The following is an 8293-nucleotide window of genomic DNA, read 5'->3' as shown; positions in this document are numbered from 1 at the left end:
TGGCCTTTGCTGGTGCCCCGGTGAGTGTGGCGCTCCAGCTTCAGGGGCCTCTTAGGACCTGGAAGGGCGCGGAATGAAGTGGCCCGTAGGGGTGGCTCTGCCGGCTGCGGGTACACGTGGGGCCGCTGCTCATCCAGCCCTGTGGGAGGCGCTGTGGGCACGGCCTGGCGGCCGGGCTTGCGCAGTGCGTCTGCGGGCAGGGGGCGGGCCGCCTGAACCCGGAAGTGCGGTACCCACGTGGGAGGCGGGGAGGGGCCGCTGTGGTTCCGCTCCCTGGTTCTGGCTAGTCTTTTCGATTGAGTCCAGACTATTGGTCCCCTTATCCGTACTGGGGAGCCGGGAGCGGGCACCGGCGGGAGTGAGCGCTCCTGATGACGCTGCAGGGGCAATGGCCATGGCACTGCTCTGGGCCGTCGGGGTCTCGAGTTGGGGTTGCTCGGGTCGCCACCTCGCGCGTCATTTCTCCCGAGCTGCGGGGCGTGAGGAGCGGCCAGGCGGGGAGGAGCTGAGACGCCTGCTGCTGGATGACCTGGCGCCGACCCCGCGCTCTGAGCGGGGACTGGAACTTCTGTTTGGCCTGTCCCCTTGTCTCCTGGCCCTGCGGGCCGCCCGTCGCCGCGTGGCCAGACTCCTGCTCCAGGCCGGCAGGTCCGGGTTGCAGGGAGAGCGGGCCGAGCTGCTCCGGGTGGCAGAGGCGCGGGACATCCCAGTTCTGCGGCTCAGACGGCAGAAGCTGGACGCACTGTGCCGCTTCCAGGTCCACCAGGGCGTTTGCATGGAGGTCAGTCCGCTGAAGCCTCGGCCTTGGACGGAGGTCGGGGAGGCGAGGCCAGGCGACGACCCCCAGCAGCTGTGGCTTGTCCTCGAGAGGCTCCAGGATCCCCGCAATCTTGGGTCCGTGCTGCGTTCTGCTCACTTCCTCGGAGTGGATAAAGTCATCACCACCGGGAGAAACAGGCACGGTCGTCCCTTAGGACCCATGTGCCCATTCTAAGCTCCTTGAACCTTGATCCCTCAGCCAGGCCTCCCCATCGCCAGAATTCTCACCCATAACCCTTGGGGGGCCAGGGGAGGGCAGGGCACCGGGGTTGAGATTTCCCAGCTTAAAGTGGGTCGTGGGGAAATTTACAGCTGCCCGCTCACTCCGGTAGTCAGCAAAGCCAGCGCCGGGGCTATGGAGGTGATGGACGTGTTCTCCACCGATGACCTAGCCAGTTTTCTACAGGTAATGGCGGGGAGAGGGGCGGTGAGTAAAAGAACAGAAATGAGCCAAGCTCGGTCTCTGCAAGGGCACTCATCCAGCCGCTGATGGAGGAAGGGGGGGATGTTGGCATCGTTCTCTACGCCCTTCCAAATCCCTTTGGGAAGGGAGGGATCCTGGAATTTTCGAAACCATAAATAGAGGAGAATCTGAAGTTAGAGATTTCCTAGCTTCATTCCCTTTACCTCACTCCTTCCCCAGGCGTACCTCTTGCCCCTGAGGCTAGTGTACCTCAGAGCCTCACTGCCTTCTCAGTAGGTTGTCAGGAAATTTTTTTTTTTTTTTTTTGATCAGCTGTGGGAAGCTGGTGGCCAGGAGTCCTGCAGTAGGGGCCCAGCTTGAAAGGGTGTTTGAACAAGGACAGACTAATCTATGCCTTTTCCCTCCCCCTGTCCCCACAAAAAAAAATAAAAACCCAAACAAACCACCACCAACAACAGCAAGAAACAACTTTGATATCCAGGAAGGGGTAAACCTAAGAAACCCCACTCCTGGTCCAGGTTTCCGTCTTCAGCTGTGCTTCTCTTGTTGGACACAAGGGGGCAGTCTTGCCTTGCATTTGGCGGCTTCTTTGACCAGCCAACCCCCCTCAAGGCTTCCAGGCCCAGTCCTTGGATCTGTTTCCTTATGTGTTCATTTGTTAGTTTCATCCAGTCTCAAGGCTTTAAATTCTATTTATACTTGGATGCCTCCCATGTGTACGTCCTATCCTGGATCTTACTCGTGAGCCCTAGATTCAACAGCTGCTTTTGTTATCAGAGGGGCATTTCAAACTCCCCACTTGAAATTCCCCATTTCCTTTTCTAGGCTTGCCCAGCTCAGGCAAGGGCAACTGCATCCCTTTGTTTAGACCTGGTTTGTTCCAGGCCTAAGGTTCCAAAGGTTTGTTCCCTTTGTTTAGCCGTGGTGGCCTTGATTCTTCTTTCTGCGCTCCGACCCATGGCCCACCTACCCGCAGATTTTTTTGGTTTTACCTTGAAGTTATTTTTGTATTCCCACCAAGCCTCACCATTGCTTCAGCTCCCACTCCTGCCTCTCTTGCCTGTATTAGTGGTGAAACGACCTCACCAGGCTTCTCCTGTTGGCTCTCAACATAGCTGGCAGAGTGATTCTGTTGGAACATGTCAGACCATCTTACCTCTGCTCAAAACCTTTCAAAGCCTTTACAGCTCTCCCAGAGTAAGAGCTAAAGTCCTTCCAGTGGCCTTTTCGGTCCTGCCTTAGGTACCCCTTTGTTTCCCTCTCCAGTCCCAGCTGCTTCCTCCCTGCAGGCTACCACCTTGCTGGTGTGCTGCTCCTCACACATGTCCCATAAGCACCAGCCTCTCAGCCTTTGCATTTACTCGTCTCTGCCTAGATTCTCCTTCTTCCTTTCTTTTTTTAAGATTTTATTCATTTATTTGTCAGAGAGAGAGATCACAGGTAAGCAGAGCAGAGAGAGAGGGGGACGCAGGCTCCCTGCTGAGCAGAGAGCCCACTGTGGGGCTTGATCCCAGGACCCTGAGATCATGACCTGAGCTGAAGACAGATTCTTAACCCACTGAGCCACCCAGGCACCCCTGCCGTCCAGTGTCACCTCAGTGAGGCCCACCCTAATCACCTTTCTGCTGGGTGGCTGGAATTTTGGCCTATTTCGTTCCCTGCCCTGTCCCCAGAGTCTAGAACAGAGCCTGTCCATTCTAAGGGCTTAGTAACTATTGACTGAATTGAGGGATCAGTGACTAGACGGGCAAGTCCAGCCCCTCGCCTGGGGCTCTGATGGAAATTTGGTGAGCTAGAACTTGATTTTTTTTCTTTGTCAGGCCAAATCCCGGCAGGGCTGGCTTGTGGCTGGCACAGTGAGCTGCCCCGGGCCTGAGATTTCCCCGTCCTCTGATATTCCCATCACTAGCTGCTTGGAGTTCCTCTGGGACCGGCCTACTCTCCTAGTGCTGGGTAGGTAGATGGCCCTGCTTTTCTGTGTTCAGATGTGCCTGTTCCAAGCACCTGTGTGTCCTTCTGGGGCCTCCTTAACCCTGTGTCTCTGTGCCCTGCAGGGAACGAGGGCTCTGGCCTGTCCCTGGCAGTTCAAGCCTCCTGTCAGCTTCTCCTTACCATCCTGCCCGGCCGCCAGCTGCCTCCTGGACTTGAGTCCTTGAATGTCTCCGTGGCTGCAGGTGAGTCTCCTGTGGCCCGGCTTTCTGCCCTCTGCTCCCCCACGCACAGCTCCTTCACCCTAAACAAGTTTCTCTTTCTCTGTCTCAGTCACTTTCTGTGCCAGAGGGGGAAAGTGTATCCTTTTGAGGATAAAACAAGGGACTGCCAGCAAGTGGTCCTTCCTTCTCTCCATGCTCTCCCTTCCCCTTGGCCTTTTTGTCTGTTGGTGCAGGAATTCTTCTTCACTCCATTTGCAGCCAGAGGAAAGGTTCCTCTGGGGAACAGAAGAGAGAGCACCTTCTCCAAGACCCCCGAGAACCCTCCACCACATCAGAAGGGCCTGGACTGGCGCAGCACCCAGGACTGTCCTCAGGATCGGAACAAGAGAGGCAGAATGGGAGCTGACTTGGACTGAGTTGTGTACTCTCACCATCAAATGTGCTGGAGTCTCTTACCCGAGCGTGCACCCAGGCTCCTGTTTACTAACCACTGTCTTGGGAGGCAGGGAGCTCTGCAGAAGAGACCAGAGGAAGGTTGTTTCCTGTTTTGATTTTGGCCTTGTGGTTGGAGGTGGCGGCTTGTTCATCTCCAGGATGGCCTGGGCCCTGCCTGGATGTCAAGACATCAGAAGGGAATCAGGCAGGCCAGTCCAGGTGTCCTGTTCCTCTTGAACCAGTGTGAGAATGTAGAGAGAGGCCCGGGTTTCTCTTGTGGATGAGACAGGTACAAATCCAGGCTCAAACCCTGGCCCAGTGGGGGCTTCCTCCTTCTGCGCCTGCCTTTCAAGGGGTCTTTGTGAAGATCAAATAAAATCACCTGGGCCGCTGTGTCCTATTCCTCCACTAGGTGGCAGCCTCGCTCTTCGATCCCCAGTCTCCGTGGCAGCCTGTGTGGCTACCTGGGGAGAAGCTTGGCCATGGCCCCCAGAGAGGCAAGGGAAAGATTAGCAAACGCCTCTCTCCTCCCTGGCCCTCCAGAACCCCTCCCCAGCGACCCATCAGTGCACTTCTGAGAAAGGAACCGATGAACCCCAGAACTGGCTTTTGGACCTGCGAGGTAGTGAGCTCAGGGTTGCTGTCAATTGTATAGGCGGGTTTGGTCCTCCTCCGACAGGGTCCCGTAAGTGGAGCAGAAGCCCCCAGCACAAGCAGCTTAGAGCAGTCTGGCTGCACATTGGAACCATCTGGCAAGCTTTCAGAAACAACCGACACTGGGGACCCACCCCCAGAGAACCTGATGTGAATGGTTGGAGGGCAGCTTGGATATCAGGATTGTTAAAGGTCCTGAATGTGTCTGCTGTGTAGTCCCGGTTGGGCACCACTGGAACAGGGTTTCTGGACCTCGGCAGTCTTGACATTCGTTGTGATGGCTTGTCCTGTGCACTGTAGGATGTTCAGGCTTCTCCCTCACTGGATGCAGGTGGCATGCCCTGCCCCCTGTTGTGACAAGCAAACATGTCTGCAGACATGGCCACATCCCCCCCCCCCCCCCGGAGGACACAGTTGTACAGTTGATCCTAGTTGAGAACCACTGCTCTGGAGCCTGGATCTGGAGGACGACAACCCAAGTTCAAATTCTGATTGCCATGTGACCTTGGGCAAGTTCCTTTCCCACCTGAGCCTCAGTCTCCTCGTCCAGAAGGGGGGTTCACCCTACCTTCCCGAGTTGTGCCAAGACAAGGCAACGTGAGCTCACTCAGCGCCCCCTTCACAGTGATGCTCAGTAAATTGTAGCTCCCTTTTCTCTGTGGAATGAATTTATCTTGGAATTTTGGTGGGGATGTCAGTTTAGAAAGACATTAAAAGAGCTGAAGATTGCTCTCAAGTCAGAATTTTTTGTCTCAAGGAAGAGGAAGAAACTCTTCTGTAAAACTCTACAGATCTCTCTACCACATCGGGCCCCTTGAGCTGTCCAGCCTCAACTCCCACACAGGTTCTGACTTCTCCTGGCACAGTGCAGCTTTGGGCATGTTAATGGCCTCCCCCATCCTTGCTGCACTCCTGGCCACGGGCCTGATGTGGTTCTGAATCTTGGCTACACCGTAGACAGGCTTGAGGGTGTGCATGGCAGTGGCGGCGGATGGGGTGGGGGGGGGCACCTTTACTGTTCCAGATGCCCAGAGGCATCAGGCTAATGCGATCAGAATCTCTGTGGAAGGAGACTGGTCCCATGTTTCTTCAAGCTCCCCAGTTGATGTGTGGAAACCACCAATGTGCTGCTGGGGTCAAGAATCACTGGTTTTCGAACCGCCTTGTCATGTCTAAGAAACCTCCGTCTAAATCCTCTGCCCCCGTGCTTTTGAGCGCATGTCTGAAGGTTTGGGCCAGTTGACCTTTCCTCTGTCCCTAAGGTTGTCAAGGAGGTGCTGGGTTCAGCCCCAGTTCCGTGGCTTCTGGCCTGGACAGCTTCCTAGCATCTGTAGGATGGGGATAGTGCCCTCAATGCCTGCTTCCGCTGGCCCCTCTCCAACCAGGATCTGTAGAAATGAAAGTTTCAGTAAAATGCATTCTAGACACCCAACTACTGCTCACCCCAGGACCAGCACCTGATAATACAGACGTGCATAGAACCGCTCAGTTTACGTGTGGAGTTGCCCGGACCACGGGATCCCTAGGTAGTTCGGTCACATGTTACCGTGAGTGTTTCTGTGACGGTGTGTTTGGGTGAGATGAGCATTGAAGTTGAGGGCACCTGCCTGGCTCATTTGGAAGCACATATGACACTTGATTTCAGGGTTGTAAGTTGGAGCCCCATGTTGGGTGTGGAGATTATTAATAAACAGATTACTAATAAACATTTTAAATTGGTAGATTGAGTGAGGCAGAGTGCCCTTTCCAGTGTGGGTTGGCCTCATTCAATCAACTGAAGGCCTGAACAGGGGCCAGAAAAAAAAAGGGGGGGGGGCTGGCTGTTCCCTGACTAAGAATTCTTCCCTCCCTCTGGAACTGAAACGAGCTCTTCCTGGTCCGGAGCCTGTGGGCCTTCGGATGGGAACCACATCCTCGCTCTCCTGGGGCCCCAGCTTGCTGACTCACCTGGCAGAGCCGGGATTTGCCAGGCTTACAATCCCAGGAGCCAAGTCTTCAGAATAAACGAGCAAGCATGTGTACACGTGGATGGAGATAGGGGTATAGATACACACCACTGCTCAGCTCCGAGTCTCAGGAGAATCCAGACTCCTGGGCTTGAGGGAAACGAATGGAGATGTCGCGGTACAGGTACACGAACAGCACAGAATCGAGCTCTGCTCTCTACCGCCAAACCCAGCCTGGAACCTAGATGGTGAGGTTGGGACTCTTCGGGGTTCCCAGCCTGCTCTCCTGCCCACAGACTCCTGTGTAGTGTCTGGATCAAACCAGCTTTGGGCATGCTGGGTTCATCAGCTTTCCGGTCCCAGGAGTCTGAACCATCTAGAGGGCCACTCCCAGGGCTACCAGCCACGCAAGGGGGGCTCTTACTGCTTCATTCCCTGGGCCAGCACCCTGGATGGCCTCTGGGAAGGCAGGTTCACTGGAACCAAAGGGTATTGAGGCCAGAATTACCCGCCGAGCACTCATCGATATGTAATTCTGTAAACCAGGCATGAAGGCAGAGAGAAAGCATCTGAGACCCCAAGGCCAACGATGGTGGGGATTTCCTTGGGGTGGCTTCCGGGGCCTGCCACAGAGCAAGCAAGGGGAGATACACAGGCCCCGGAGAGGCTGTGGCTTCCTCTATGAAGGGGGGCCGGCTGGGGGCCCATCCCCTGGAGGCCATGGTCAGGATGAAGCCAGAGAGGAGTAGGGGTGGTAAAGAACAAGACCCTGGGTGGTAGTGCTTGCTTTGAGCTCCAACTCTGACTTGCTAGTTGCATGAGTGTGGACATATCCTTACCTTCCCCGAGTCATTATACTGGGGTGCAGACTCCAGGAGCTCGCGCACGCCCGGTCCTGGAGGAGCGGGGCAGCTGTTCTTGCCCCACCCGGAAGGCACTGGCTCTGCTGTGCTACCAGCCTGGCCTCAGTTTCTCCAGAGAGTCCAGGACCTGTTCCAGCTGCAACACACGATTTACCCCTGAGAGCAGCTGTAGGGAGTCGGAGAGGGGAGGGAGTTAAAATGACATTGGCAAGATCTTCCTTTTTCGGGGCTCCCCAGCCAAGAGGGGAAGGGGCTCAGAAGGTTGGTATTCCAGAGCCGAATTGTGGCCAGTACCTCCAGCCCCCTGCAGGGCTGGAATTATTTTTATTTTTATTTTTTGGCAGGAGGCTAAATTGCCAGCTCCCTCCCCAAGGCTGAGGTCCTAAATGAGACCTTCCCCCATCACTCTGGCAGGGCCAGGCGCCAGGGATCCCCACAGTTTGTAAATGTAATCAACCTTGAGGTCTCCGGCTTCCACAGGTGCAATTAGCATGCCCATCTGCTAATCCCTGATTAATGATGTTTACAAACATGGGACTCCAGTTCGCTCTGCTGTCGGAGCTGCTCAGCCCCTCCCTCCAGGACCAGAGACAGGGGTCTTCCTAACAGCACCCCCCCACACACACAAACACACACTACCTTTAGGCCAATGTCCCTCCCTCTCCATCCCCTTCCCCAGGCAGTGGGCAGAGCTGGAGGTCCCTCCTTGGAGCGCCCTGGCCCAACTCCCATTGCTCACAAAGGAGAAGAGGACCCGGAGAGAGCCGGCTGGGAGAGTTTGAGGCTCAGTGGTGGGGCTAGGATCCTGCTCTTCCCTCTTTCTCCCTGGTTCTGGAATCTCTGGATACAGGGTGGGCTCTCTGCCTTTCTTCACCACGCCAGCTCCGGCTCAGGTGCACACACACGTACAGGCCTCCCTGCATGGAGGTGGGAGCTCCCCACACCAGGGCGTGCCCCCCCCCCACTGTCCCAAGGGTTGGGCTCCTCTGTTTCCAGACA

The 8293-nt window shown here is 55.8% G+C and overlaps 1 protein-coding gene across 1 annotated transcript; it reads left to right on the top strand.

Annotated features, from left to right (window-relative positions):
• Nucleotides 1-214: 214 nt before the first annotated feature.
• MRM1 (mitochondrial rRNA methyltransferase 1) lies at nucleotides 215-5214 on the top strand. Its single transcript, XM_032322042.1, has 5 exons — nucleotides 215-957; nucleotides 1132-1225; nucleotides 3064-3196; nucleotides 3298-3417; nucleotides 3630-5214. Exons 1-5 carry the CDS (start codon nucleotides 389-391, stop codon nucleotides 3800-3802), a joined length of 1089 nt encoding a protein of 362 aa, XP_032177933.1. The 5' UTR covers nucleotides 215-388; the 3' UTR covers nucleotides 3803-5214.
• The last annotated feature ends 3079 nt before the right edge of the window (nucleotides 5215-8293 follow it).

Source organism: Mustela erminea, chromosome 18 (genome assembly GCF_009829155.1).
Source record: "Mustela erminea isolate mMusErm1 chromosome 18, mMusErm1.Pri, whole genome shotgun sequence".
NCBI lineage: Eukaryota > Metazoa > Chordata > Mammalia > Carnivora > Mustelidae > Mustela > Mustela erminea.
The sequence above is the reverse complement of the archived record's forward strand: the minus strand, read 5'-3'. Positions and strand labels throughout refer to the sequence as shown.